Source organism: Oreochromis aureus, linkage group 22 (genome assembly GCF_013358895.1).
Source record: "Oreochromis aureus strain Israel breed Guangdong linkage group 22, ZZ_aureus, whole genome shotgun sequence".
In the NCBI taxonomy this organism is placed as follows: Eukaryota; Metazoa; Chordata; class Actinopteri; order Cichliformes; family Cichlidae; genus Oreochromis; species Oreochromis aureus.
In genome coordinates, this window is record NC_052962.1 from 32,697,312 (window position 1) to 32,711,668 (window position 14,357).

Below are 14,357 nucleotides of genomic sequence, written 5' to 3' on the forward strand. Positions count from 1 at the left end.
GACTTCCTGATCACAACATCCTCGGTCATAAGGGAGTAATCTCCCCCACACCCAATATATGGTTCAATTCCTGTATTGGTTCACCATACACAACACAGTGAAGCCATAAAAGGGCAGGAAGCTTACCAAACATCAAACAAAACCTTCAGATAGGATGTATCTACAATAAAACGTCAGCCTCCCCCAGCACTAAATTGGCTGGAGAGGTGGTCAGACAAAGGAATGTCTTTAATCCTATAGTTTGAACTAAGACTTTACAAATTTAAGAAACACAATGCTAACATTCAGTCTATGAGCTTTTAGCATCATCTGCAGAGAGACATTACTTGTAAACTGCTGGGGGAAGGACTTTCATCACTGTAGTACACAGCATTTGTTATGGTCTGGGCGAGCCTGAGTAACTTTCCACAGCATCAGCTCTCCTCCTCTGGGTGGAGCCCTTCCTGCCCCTCCCCGTTCCTCAGCTGCAGGCAATTATTCTGGCAGTATTTAGGAGCAGCGCACACAATGAATCTTCACCAGATTGTCTGCTAACCTCAGTTAGTTCACAGCCTCATGGTCCTGTGTATTTATCAGTGTGCATTACTTAACTCTCTCTTCCTGTCTCCTAGTCGGTACCTGGACTCGTCATTCCAAACCCTGCCATAGCCTCGCTTCTGGATTCCGGTCAGCTGCTGCTTAATCCTTTTCAGACAAACTGCCATTCTCACCTGCCTGCCTCCCTGCCCACCTGTATTGGACTCAGCACTCGCCTGGACCTCGCCTCGCCCCCACCTCCAGCTAATCCCCGCCTGCGAACACGTAAGCCATCCCAGCTTGTCAAATGGGGAAACACTCACAACTCCTTGGACTGTTCTGATTTTCCTCTCCTACATTTCAGTGCCCTGGTCTGCCACAGTTTCCACCTGCCCCGCTCCAGTCTCAGCAGTTTAGTGTCCTGACTGTTCCATGCTCGCCTTAGCCCCGCACCTCACAGACACCACGCTTTTGCACAAAGCTTAATCTTGTTTTTTGTCTTGAATATTTATGTTAGGAATTCTTGTAAATAAAAGTTTTGATTTCGCAAATCACTTCGGGTTTCCGGTCTTTGGTTCTGCGCATGAGTCCATTCCATGCCACGGGCCTCTGAGCCATGACAGCATTGTTAGCAACTCAGTTAATTCTGTGCTATCACAGCGAAAAAGGATTTGGCATGCAATTGTGGCCATGATTCATTTACAAAGTTTAAAAAGATGTATTAGTATTTTTAAAAAAATATATCTTTTCTTTGCAGTTCCTCCCTCAGTGTCTCTCCTCTACATGACTTCCTCCTCTCCAGTCACCTGCCATGCTACTGGTTTCTATCCTCATAAAATCATGATGTTCTGGAAGAAAGATGGAGTGGAGATCCATGAGCATGTGGACAAAGGAGATATTTTCCACAACTATGATGGGACCTTCCAGTCGAGTGTTAACATGAATGTTCTATCAGTGCCAGCTGAAGACTGGATGAGCTACAGCTGTGTGTTTCAGTTCTCTGTTGTGGAGGACAACATCGTCACCCAACTGAACAAATCAGCGATACGGACCAACTGGGGCAAAATTGAAAATCGAACATATAATATTGACCAGTTGTTAAACTGATGAATCTAAACTTGTTATTTATTTAGTAAAAGAAGTGACTTTTTCAAATCTTTGACCTGATATTTGAAAAAAAGAATTTTTTTCATTATTTCAAATTTTCATTATTGTTTTTATTAGAGCTAAAAGTTATTTAAGTTGTACTGGCACTAATTAAGTTTGGGTTTGTTTTCATAGAGAAAATAATGCATAAGCCATAAAATGTTAAATCAACAGTTTAACATTTTTTTAGATATGCTGTAAAATATGTAGTAAATACTATGTATTTGTACATACATAAATACATCATTCACCTACTGTACTGTGTCATAGATTACGCTACCATTGCATTTGTAATCAGTGTGATAACAGGGAGGATGTACTGAATATACATTATGATCTGATTATCTTTTACTCATCTTTTTTTACCTGAGCAGAGAGGCCCATGATGATCCCCGTCACTGCTGTGGTTGTTCTTGTTCATCCTCATTGGTGCAGTTTGATTTGTTGTTTACAAAAGGAAGAAAGGCAAGAGATGTAAAAGAGGTGAGCTGATATTCTTATAAAGACTGGAAAACTGAAGCTAATACTGTAGTACATTAACACATGAGGGAAGCGATAAGAGCAGCACAAGACTCAGAATCACATTCAGTATGTCAAGTAAAAAAAGCAATGCTTTCTGTATTTATATGTCATACAGAGTGACTGAGACCGGTTTTTCAAAATGTAAAAGCTGAATTTTGTTACCTGGATTATATTTTTCAGAAAACATTCCTATGTATCGTAAGTATAACATTTTATTTTCTTACTTTCTTACTTGATTGTGGCTCAAGAGTTGGCAGTTCGTCGCGTAATCGGAAGGTTGCCGGTTCAAGCCCCGGCTCCGATAGTCTCGGTCGTTGTGTCCTTGGGCAAGACACTTCACCTGTTGCCTACTGGTGGTGGTCAGAGGTGGTGCCAGTGTCCGGCAGCCTCGCCTCGGTCAGTGCGCCCCAGGGCGGCTGTAGCTACAATGTAGCTTGCCATCACCAGTGTGTGTGTGAATGGGTGAATGATTGAATGTAGTGTAAAGCGCTTTGGGGTCCTTAGGGACTAAGTAAACCGCTATACAAATACAGGCCATTTACTTTTTTTCTCTCTTGACGTATGCCAATTTTTGTCATTTTCAGTCTGTTTTTCTTGTCTTTACTTTTTTCTTTTTTTCTTTTTCATTGTTATACATACAGTTTTTGTTTTATGATCAGATCAGTTTTTACCGTGTTTTATTTGTGAATGCTGGCAGCATCATGGCCTGTTAGAGCAGCGGAGTCTTGAGCAGGTGAAGGTCTCTGAAGTGTAGTTACAGTAGAAGAGGTTGCTGGCAGCAGTAGGAGAGCAGGTAGGCTGCGAGAACCTTCGGTTTCCCTTTAGTATTGTGGAAAATATATATTATGTATCAGTATTTGAGTATGTGTCATAGTAATCCAGAAGTTAATAAATGTGTAAATCACAGGGTATTAAAAGAAGCTGTCTGTTTGTAACTGCATACGGTAAAGTTAGAACAGGATGTGGTCAGGATGTGCTATTTACGATTATGGGCCTCATGACAAGAACAACAGAAAACAGCTCGGGGTGAAGGAGCATTGAAACGGTTAGGTATAAATATCAACACCATAAAAGGGGTTGCAGGTAACGGTCACTGATGCATGATAATATACTCTGCTTACGCATACAGGATGTGTACAGCCCTTTAAATAGTGAAGCTTGTGTATTTCTTTTTTGAGATCTACCAGACTGCGCTCTGGGTGGTAGCGTGTATGTCTCCCACATATGTGCTTAATAAAGCACATATGTGTATAATAAAAGTTTGTTATTGTTTGAACGTGATCGACTCTTGATTGTTTGTTCTCAGTAAACAAAGCAGTCCATTCTCAATATGTTTTATTTTAAAATTGAGCTGCTGTGAGCAACATGAAAGGTAACAGGTGGAGAATTTTGCTGAAATACACTGTTTGTAATACAGGGAGTGCAGAATTATTAGGCAAGTTGTATTTTTGAGGAATAATTTTATTATTGAACAACAACCATGTTCTCAATGAACCCAAAAAACTCATTAATATCAAAGCTGAATGTTTTTGGAAGTAGTTTTTAGTTTGTTTGTAGTTTTAGCTATTTTAGGGGGATATCTGTGTGTGCAGGTGACTATTACTGTGCATAATTATTAGGCAACTTAACAAAAAACAAATATATACCCATTTCAATTATTTATTTTTACCAGTGAAACCAATATAACATCTCCACATTCACAAATATACATTTCTGACATTCAAAAACAAAACAAAAACAAATCAGCGACCAATATAGCCACCTTTCTTTGCAAGGACACTCAAAAGCCTGCCATCCATGGATTCTGTCAGTGTTTTGATCTGTTCACCATCAACATTGCGTGCAGCAGCAACCACAGCCTCCCAGACACTGTTCAGAGGTGTACTGTTTTCCCTCCTTGTAAATCTCACATTTGATGATGGACCACAGGTTCTCAATGGGGTTCAGATCAGGTGAACAAGGAGGCCATGTCATTAGTTTTTCTTCTTTTATACCCTTTCTTGCCAGCCACGCTGTGGAGTACTTGGACGCGTGTGATGGAGCATTGTCCTGCATGAAAATCATGTTTTTCTTGAAGGATGCAGACTTCTTCCTGTACCACTGCTTGAAGAAGGTGTCTTCCAGAAACTGGCAGTAGGACTGGGAGTTGAGCCTGACTCCATCCTCAACCCGAAAAGGCCCCACAAGCTCATCTTTGATGATACCAGCCCAAACCAGTACTCCACCTCCACCTTGCTGGCGTCTGAGTCGGACTGGAGCTCTCTGCCCTTTACCAATCCAGCCACGGGCCCATCCATCTGGCCCATCAAGACTCACTCTCATTTCATCAGTCCATAAAACCTTAGAAAAATCAGTCTTGAGATATTTCTTGGCCCAGTCTTGACGTTTCAGCTTGTGTGTCTTGTTCAGTGGTGGTCGCTTTCAGCCTTTCTTACCTTGGCCATGTCTCTGAGTATTGCACACCTTGTGCTTTTGGGCACTCCAGTGATGTTGCAGCTCTGAAATATGGCCAAACTGGTGGCAAGTGGCATCTTGGCAGCTGCACGCTTGACTTTTCTCAGTTCATGGGCAGTTATTTTGCGCCTTGGTTTTTCCACACGCTTCTTGCGACCCTGTTGACTATTTTGAATGAAACGCTTGATTGTTCGATGATCACGCTTCAGGAGCTTTGCAATTTTAAGACTGCTGCATCCCTCTGCAAGATATCTCACTATTTTTGACTTTTCTGAGCCTGTCAAGTCCTTCTTTTGACCCATTTTGCCAAAGGAAAGGAAGTTGCCTAATAATTATGCACACCTGATATAGGGTGTTGATGTCATTAGACCACACCCCTTCTTACTACAGAGATGCACATCACCTAATATGCTTAATTGGTAGTAGGCTTTCGAGCCTATACAGCTTGGAGTAAGACAACATGCATGAAGAGGATGATGTGGACAAAATACTCATTTGCCTAATAATTCTGCACTCCCTGTAGTCACAGCTTGTTTTTAATGATTTCAATATTTTATCTTGTCTTGTTTCTCCAAAACATGTGTTGATCACCATTTTTGGCAGTCTGGTGTAATAAGTAGCTTTGTTTGGAATTGTGCACGGCTTGTCTGCTTCATTGTTTCACAGAATAGCATTATCAAGGTGCAGCAATAGCTAAATTGGCCAGCAGGTGTCACTGCAGTGATGGCCATCATCCATCTAAAACCAGCTTGTTCTTCTAGAGTGGTTCCCTGGTTAAACAGACTAATTTTAATCATTCATGAAGTCAGTCTGATTTTATGTTTCAAAGCTAACATCATGAAATCACGAATTACCTGTGTCAGTCATCGAATCATATAGCAGTGACTCATGTATAGTTCACTGCAATCTCTGTTTTCTTTCTTTCCCTTGTCAGGTGTCCATAATTTTACAGAGAAGTGGCTGTGAATAGGATCAAAATACTGGTGAGATGACTGGCTTTTCACAGTGTGATTGGAGAAGATCTTCTTGAATTGGCTCTGAAGACACTGACCTGGATCCCAATGAAACCAGAAGCTGCCATTTTTAAACCAAGATCGGACGCTGACTGAGCTTTAAATAAATACAACGAAATCATGCTCGCTAGACTTATCCAGAGTTCCAAATGTGTAAACAGGTAGAATAACATGATGCTTTCTTAGGATGCAGTAATGCTTATTTTTTTCTAATATTGATTATCTTTTAAAAGAGGTAAAATGTACAGGCTATATCTCACTTGGCATTTAATGTTTTTAATCTTCAGGTTGATGCAAATCTGGGTCGACCCACTGAGACTGAATTAGATGATTTTTGGTGGTAAAAATGTCCAGGCTCAGGCTCTATATTTTAGATACTGTGTCTTTCAATTTAATGACTGAATCTCAATCTGTGAACATGTTTTAACATGAAATGTTCAAAAGTGACTGTCTGCGTCTGCAGGCTGCATTTAAAACTTTAGATACATTTGGTTCAGTGTTAGAGTCTAAAAGACATCTGAGTCTCATCATCGCTCATATATTTAAACAATCTCCAAGATCCATCAGCCACAGGCATTTTTCAGTCATTGTGAATGATTTTAATAAGACAAATGATTGATCAGTGATCAATGCGTAACATACAGTAAATGATTTCATGGCAAGGAAACTAAGATTCTGTCCACAGAGTCACAGAGTTAGAAAGATGGAGACTACTCAGATTTTCTTAGCTCATGATAGATCTATAATATAATCACTGTGCTTATTGACAACTGAATGATTGTAAAAGCATTCATAAGTATACAAAACAGTGAACTAACATTTATCTGGAATTTCAGTGTTTGTAAAATGTTAACTTCTGCACAGTAACCTGCTCCTCTGCTCTTTGGTAGTGACTTTATGAATGAGGAAATTGATCAGTGTCAGTCAGCAGGTTCAGGTGCAGCAGGAGGGGAGGAGTCAGAGAGAAACTAAAAGTTTATTAATGAAAACCTGCTAGCAAGCAGGTTAGGTTCAGAGTCTGTTACCAGGGTAACTGCTAAGCTGCAGCAGATACCTTGTAGCTCTTTGCCACAAGGTGTCACAGCTGAGCTTTCCAACAGAGGAGGAAAGTTCAACCAGCAGGTGAAAAATAGTGGAAGTTACACAGATATCGTTTAGTAAGCCCAGGCTGCTTAACACCACTGTCTAATGGTGACATATAGGCTGATTTGGCAGAAACACAACAATAATTATGGAGAAGATGAAACATTAGAACATGTTTTATTACAGTTTCAAAACCTCAGTAGAGTGAAAGTTAAAATGGATTTTAATGCACAGAGAGCTTTATGAACTAATAGGAGGATCTTGAAAGTAAACTGAATTGGGAGCCAATGAAGTGACTTCAGTGCTGCGCAAATATGTTTAATGTCCTATGTTTGTTTAAGGAGACTGCTTTAAGGAAGCTGCACTATTTCTTCTTCTTGAGGAAAGGCACCACTCCCTACCTGTTGGTTAACAACAAGCAGAAAAGCCTGTTTGGCACAGTAACTAAATCAAGAAAGAAAAGGAGGAAGAAGCACTATGATATTCACTTCAGCTAATGACACAGAACCTGAAGTCTCTTAATGTTCGAACAATGATTAATATAACACTAAGAAAACGCTACTTCCAGATGAAGAGAGTCAACCTTTCGGACAACATTGAGAAATCATGAAGTTATTTTTGTTGATTGCCTTTTGCCACGGTTTATTTGCAGGTAAGAAAAACCTTTAAATCTTTATACTCTAACACAGTCTCATTTGAACTAAAGCAACATTTTTGTTTTAGTTAATGTTTCAAAGTGTAAAGAGAGGAAGTGCATTTTCTAGGATTTACAATACTTGTTTTGAGAGAATCACATCTATTTTCACACTAAAAAGTATTTTAACTTTCATCTAAGACACTATCATGTCATTATTATCTAAGACAGGACACAATAATCCTTAATAACACAAGATTGTTTTCTTATAACTTTCTCAAACTCTCACACAGCTCTCTGTTAGTTTAATATGTCTTTATTTTGCTACATTAGAGGGACAAACATCTCAAATTTATATAATGCTGTTCTAGTCTTATTGAGCACTCAAAGAACTTTTAACAAGGATTCACATTTTAGCCATAAATTCATGCAGTATTTTGTCTGTGTCACATTCATGGACAGTTTAAAATCACCAGTTGATCTATCAGGCATTTCTTTGGACTACAAGTAAAGTTAGGTTTGGTTAGCTGGGGTATCCACAGGAAACCCAAGCAGGCCCAAGCGAACACATGCAAACTCCACACAGAAAGGCTCTTTGCTTGGATTTTAGCCGGTAACCTTTCTGTGTGAGGTGACCGCACTGACCACTGTACCACCATGCTGAGCTATTTGACCCAAACATTATGTTAGTGTTAAAAAAGTGTTCTAAGTTTCATCTCACATATACACTATTAAAGAGGTTTAATAAAGAATATTGATATTACTATTATTTGTTTATACACATTTATTTTGGTTAGATTTTGGTCATTCTTGATCACTTTCAGCTGGTTTCAAACAAATGCAAAGCAGATCAGCAGGATCACACAACTTTATCAAGTTAATATTAAAAAGTTACACACTCCTGCTACATATTATGTCATTTGTTACTGCAAATTATGAATACGTTAACACAATCAAACTGAATGCATCATATTTCTGAAATTGTTTTCATGTTTTATTTTTGTAATTATTAAAACTATAAACATTGTTTGTTCCACAGTGAAACATTCACTGAAGAATTTGGTCACCGGATCCTATGGCATTCCAATCATCCCGGATTTTGTGGGTGTGTTGTTAGTTGATGACATTCAGACAGGTTACTGTGACAGCAGTCAGAAAACGTTCAAAATACAACACGACTGGGCAGAGAAAATATTAGAAAACGACCCACAGCAGAAGGGCTACTACAATAGAAAGTGTTTTGAAGAAGAACCAAACAAGTTCAGACAGCTGATTTCTAGTTTAAAGGGGGAAAGTGAAGGTACAGTATTTTTTACACTTTATCTTTGATGGTTATAAATATAAAGTTAAAGAAAAAATGAATCATGTAAAAATAATTTTAAATCATTAAAGACTTATAGTCTCAAATTTTTTCTTCTTGACTGAAACCAGTATCCATCAAGACTTTTGCACAGTACTGTTCATTGAAATTGCAATTTGTCTCTCCTCAGGTGTCCACATTTTACAGAGGATAGATGGCTGTGAATTGGATAAAAATACTGGAGAAGTGGCTGGTGTGTTACAGTATGGTCATAATGGAGAAGACTTTCTTAGATTTGATCTAAAAACTCTGAAATGGATCGCACAGAAACCAGAAGCTGAAAGTATCAAACAAACATGGAACGCTGATGTAGCTAAAAATAATTATTATAATAGTTCGCTCACTGGGATTTGTCCTCAGTGGCTGAAGAAGTACTTGGACGCTGGGAACAGCAGCCTGCAGAGAAGAGGTAGAATCGTATAACCTTACGCATTTTTCATGGATGTAGAAGAGTTTATATGTTATGCTGCATTTCTTTCTGAATAATACAGTGACCTCTAAAAAAGAATATGGCATAGTATTTAGGCTGCCTTTATATGTAATGCCTTTAAAGAACCTAAATTTTCTTCTTTCAACTTGATTTTCATATTCTAGCTGTGTGTCAGGTCTCTCTATGTGCTGAAGGTGAAAAAACTTTCCAAAGAAAACTACTGCAGCTTAATTTTCCATTTTTCTTCTCCAAAAGCATTTTAGGAATTAAAAGAACTTTATTTGCAAACAAAGACTAATTTATTTATTGTTATAGTCAGGAGGAAAAAGATGAAATGAAACAGTTTTCTTGATATCTTCTTATGAAGGCTCTCAGGGTTATTAAAATTTCCTTACCCCCCTCCCCTGAAGATCTTCCTTCAGTCTCTCTCCTCCAGAAGACTCCCTCCTCTCCAGTCAGCTGCCACGCTACAGGTTTCTATCCTGACAGAGCTGTGATGTTCTGGAGGAAAGATGGAGAGAAGGTTCATGAAGGTGTGGATCCTGGAGAGATTCTCCCCAACAATGATGAGACCTTCCAGATGAGTGTTGATCTGAATGTTTCATCACCTGAAGACTGGAGAAGATACGAGTGTGTGTTTCAGCTCTCTGGTGGTGATGAACACATTGTCACCAAACTGGATAAAACATTAATCAGAAGAAACTGGAAGGAAAAAAATGACAAAAGTGAGATAAAAACAGCTGATTAATTTTGTTTTTTGATACTGTGTATTGTCTATAATGTGATGTTTGAATTTTTTGCTCTGTTTTTTGTACTGACCCCAAGAAGAATAGCTGTTACTTTATCTGTTTGGTTCCAAAAATATTGTTTAAAACCCCCCCAAAAGTCTCTGTTTTAAATTTAAAATTAAATTCACGATTTACACACAACTTCACACAACCATTTTAAATTCAGTTCAATTCAATTGTATTTATACAGCACCTCACTGCTTTATATTGTAAGGTAGACCCTACAATAATACATACAGAGAAAAACCCAACAATCATATGACCTCCTATGAGCAAGCACTTTGGCAACAGTGGGAAGGAAAAACTCCCTTTTAACAGGAAGAAACCTCCAGCAGAACCAGGCTCAGGGAGGGGCGGGGCCATCTGCTGGGACAGGTTGGGGTGAGAGAAGGAAGACAGGATAGAAGACATGCTGTGGGAGAGAGACATAGATTAATAACATGTTTGATTCAATGCAGAGAGGTCTATTAACACATTATTCTTGGCCTTACAGCTGGGGAACTGTTACTTAATACAAATATTTTATTCAGAATATTTTATTGTTAAAATGTGTAATATTTAGGGATGCACCGATACCGATACTGGTATCGGGTATCGGGGCCGATACTGTAAAATGTGTGCGTACTCGTACTCGTAAAAGTTAACCGATACCATGAACCGATACTAATGTAGCCCCCCTAGTGGATACTCATAATTCCCATGGACTTAAACGCCACGGTAACATAAGGTGTTCACAGTTATGTGATGTAACTCTACACTGAATGTAATTTGCCCTGTAATATGTCGCAAGGTAAATACAGGTAATTAGAGCAATCAAACTGTTATGTTAATCATAAAAGTATTATTTTATGGTATGTAACTCTGAAGGGAGTTAAAATATTTTTCAGAGTTCTAATTTTCTGGAGGCCCGTGAAGGTAGCATAAAACGGGACCTGTGTATCTGTTGCAATGGAGGAGGAGAAGAGAACGGCATGGAGAGATGCACGAGGTTAGCTGAACCAAAGTGAGAGACTTGGCTAGTTTTACTGAGGTTAACCAGCACAAAAGAGTGTGTGACTAGAAAGCTGACTGTGTGAGAGCTTTACAACAGAGTGTGGGTGACGTGACTTTTTGTTTCAATGGTCGCACCACCGTGCTGTGTTTCCAGCTACGATCGCCGAGGCTAAAGGCTAGCCCGGACTGCTTGGCTTCGCCAAGGAGGCAGCCGCTATGGACTGTCGGAGAGCTGGACAGTGACTCGCTAACGCGCTGTAGCAGAGACAGCATCGGGTCCGCAGGGAGTGGATTTAGTGTGGGACTGGTGAACGGCGACCTACCGAGCAACGGAACTGTAAGTCAGACTTTTGTGCTCTTACTGGGGAGAAGAGGATTTTTCTCCATCGTCCGGCGTGAGCAGCAAACAGGCCTGCAACAAGTGTGAATGTGAGTGTGTGGAGCCCATGTGTGAATATTATATGTTTAGTGGATTTATATAACGTGTTTTGGAGTGTATATTAGTGAGTCACTTACCAAAAGGTGATAACATAAGTTGGGTTGTTTAATATAATTTGAAAGGGAATTATGTCATTTATACAGTGTATTTCATTTGGTTAAGGAATTGGAATATCATTTGAGTTTAAAAAGGGATGTGTTGTACAGTATTTGTCTCTGCCCTTACTTCAGTAAACGTTTCGTTTGGGTTAAAGAGTTGTCTGGGGTCGTTTCTTTACTACTGGTTAAGTTTAACTTGTTGTGTGTTATCGGTTTTGTACTATCGGCAAGTACTCAGATCCAAGTATCGGTATCGGATCGGTTTGAAAAAATTGGTATCGTTGCATCCCTAGTAATATTAGTGTCACATGTATGATCACATAACTAGAGCCTCACATAGATATTATATAAATCTGCTACTGTATCTACAGCCTACACTGCTATTGGTTTTATAGAGTAACTAGATCAGTACTACAGAATGAATTTATTTCTGTTTTAACCTGCTCCATTTTACTTGTTTTTTTACTGAACAGAGACGAACATTTTTGCCGTGGTTGTTCCTGTTCTTCTCATCCTCTGTGCTGTTGGAGTTGTTGTTTATAGAAAGAGGAGAGGTGAGTTATTCAAATAAGCTGACCTGATGCTCTAGACATCAAAACTGAACTTGTTTGGAATTTCAAAATTATTTGCACTTCTTTTTTATTTTACAAGTACAAGACAACATAGGTCTTGTAATTAACTACTTTTCTTTTATACTCTGGCTTTTAATTTGGCAAAAAAAACAATGACTAATCTCTGCTGAATTTGTAAATTTGTTTACCCACAAAGAAATAAACAGCATTTAATTTTTATACTACTTTTTTTAAATGGTTTGAGACAGTATATCAACCAAAAATCCAGAAAAAAAACCAAATTACATTAAATTGATAAATTAAATTGATTAAATTGATTCAGCAAAATACAAAATAGTAATTGGTGGAGAAACTTGAGTTGGCAACACCAGGTTTACACACATCTCAGCCCACTCCACTTTACAGAAACTCTCTAAATCATTCTGGTTTCTTGGCTGCTTTTTCAGCTTCAGCTCCCTCCACAGATTCAGTTCTGCAGACTGGCTAGGCCACTCCATGACCATAATGTGCTTACTCATTTGTTACCTTGGTGTTATGTTTTGTGTTATTGCTATGCTGGAAGATGCACCCATGGCCCATCTTCAGTTTTCTGAGTGAGGGAAGAGGTTCTTGTCCAAGATTTTATGGTACACAACCATGTCCATTGGCACTCAGTGCAGTGATGTCCGGGATATATAGTAGAAACACAAGCCGGAATTTGTTGGGGATGGTGTGTCCTTTGAGTTATACTCAGCATTTCTCTTTCCCCAAAAATGGAAGGTGGAGTGATGCCAAAGTGTTTGATTTTGATGTAATCTGATCACAGCACTTTCTTCCAAGGTTTCTCTGAATCATCACATGTGCCCTCTTGTTAAAATGAGTTTTCCTGTCACCATAAACGCACACCTATGTACACAAAAAACCTCATATAGAGACAGACCCCTCACACACAGCATAGACACAAAACACACACACATGAGAGACAATCACATATAAAAACTTCCATCTTTTGGCACATGTACAGGGTCAACAAATGGTGTAAATTTTTGTAATTACAACAAGGACCTAATGTACACAGTTCAAGACTAGGATGTCACAAGGCTGTGCAGGCAGGCAGGAAAAGGACCCAATATGCAGACTCCAGGACATGAAATATAAACTCAAAATGGCTTTAATGCTGACCCAGGAGAATACTAACCAAACAGATGATACAAATACACTAGGCAGGTTGACGGACGGAATACACAGTGATATATGAAGGGTGACTATTGTTATAGTGCAATGACGTGCACAGGAAGACACACACAAGCTGGAACAAGAGGGAACGAGGAACAGGTGGAAACACAGCTGGAACTGGGGGGAGGTTGAGATAAGGAGACCCCCAGCAAGAGGAGACTATCGTAGACATAACCATATGTGGTATCACATGTGGAGCAGCAGCAGGTATAAATGTAAATGTGGATAGGTTGTCTCTTTTGTCTGACTCTGAAGCACGGAGGAGATAAGACCCACGTGTGAATAAATATCTCAAACCAACTGACAACTATCTTTTTCATTGTCTCCTTCCACAACTAAACCACCATCATTACACCTCTCTAACAGCAGAACCTTGCAGGTGCTGCAAGATTCCGGCTCATTATGGTGTTGTGCTGGTGGTGGTCAGAGGGCCCGGTGGCGCCAGTGTCCGGCAGCCTCACCTCTGTCAGTGCGCCCCAGGGCAGCTGTGGCTACAATGTAGCTTGCCATCGCCAGTGTGTGAATGTGTGTGTGACTGAATGTAGTGTAAAGCGCTTTGGGATCCTTAGGGACTGAGTAAAGCGCTATACAAATGCAGGCCATTTACCATTTTTTTGTGCATTACCAGGTGTGTCCTTTTTGACTGCAGTCCTAATTGCCTTCAGATCATCATACATCTCCTCCTGTAAAATTTTGGGATGGTCAGCTTTAACCCATAAAGCAAGATCTTGCATGGAGTTCCAGATCAAGGACAACGGATGATGATTTTATATTTTATATTTTTTTCATTTTCTGAATAATCGGACCAACACCTGTCACCTTCCCATCAAGCTTCTTGCTGATGGTTATGTAATTCGTTCCAGCCTTGTGCAGGTCAATGTCCTCTGAGAGAATTCTGCCTGGGGTGTATGAAATCAAACACTTGTGCCACTCAATGACATGCAAATCAATTTATACCTTTTAGGAAATGTGTTTTCTTTTTCTGGATTTTTGGTTGATATTCTGTTTCTTTCCTACAAAATAAAACTATAATAAAAAATTAGAGACTTTTAATTTCTGTGTAATTGATCAGATTCTTGCCCACACTGTACTGA

At 39.3% G+C, this 14,357-nt stretch overlaps 2 protein-coding genes across 2 annotated transcripts; both read left to right on the forward strand.

Moving 5' to 3' along the window:
• Positions 1-407: 407 nt before the first annotated feature.
• Positions 408-2,495, forward strand: LOC120435677 (the record flags this gene model as incomplete). Its single annotated transcript, XM_039605507.1, has 3 exons — positions 408-539; positions 612-801; positions 1,274-2,495. Coding segments are annotated over 3 exons (672 nt in total), but the record flags the coding sequence as incomplete, so codon positions are not given.
• Positions 2,496-7,110: 4,615 nt separating this feature from the next.
• Positions 7,111-14,288, forward strand: LOC116326573 (major histocompatibility complex class I-related gene protein-like). The gene is made up of 6 exons (XM_039605501.1): positions 7,111-7,386; positions 8,408-8,668; positions 8,859-9,137; positions 9,569-9,883; positions 11,950-12,030; positions 13,892-14,288. The coding sequence occupies exons 1-6, from the start codon at positions 7,341-7,343 to the stop codon at positions 14,023-14,025; spliced, it is 1,116 nt and encodes a 371-aa protein (XP_039461435.1). The 5' UTR covers positions 7,111-7,340; the 3' UTR covers positions 14,026-14,288.
• The last annotated feature ends 69 nt before the right edge of the window (positions 14,289-14,357 follow it).

Bases quoted from the DNA above. Each gene is read 5' to 3' on its own strand.
- LOC116326573 (XM_039605501.1), top strand. From the start codon at position 7,341: ATGAAGTTATTTTTGTTGATTGCCTTTTGCCACGGTTTATTTGCAG. The intron at 7,387-8,407 runs GTAAGAAAAACC...TTTGTTCCACAG, and splicing joins TTGCCACGGTTTATTTGCAG to TGAAACATTCACTGAAGAAT. The intron at 9,884-11,949 runs GTGAGATAAAAA...TTTACTGAACAG, and splicing joins GAAGGAAAAAAATGACAAAA to AGACGAACATTTTTGCCGTG.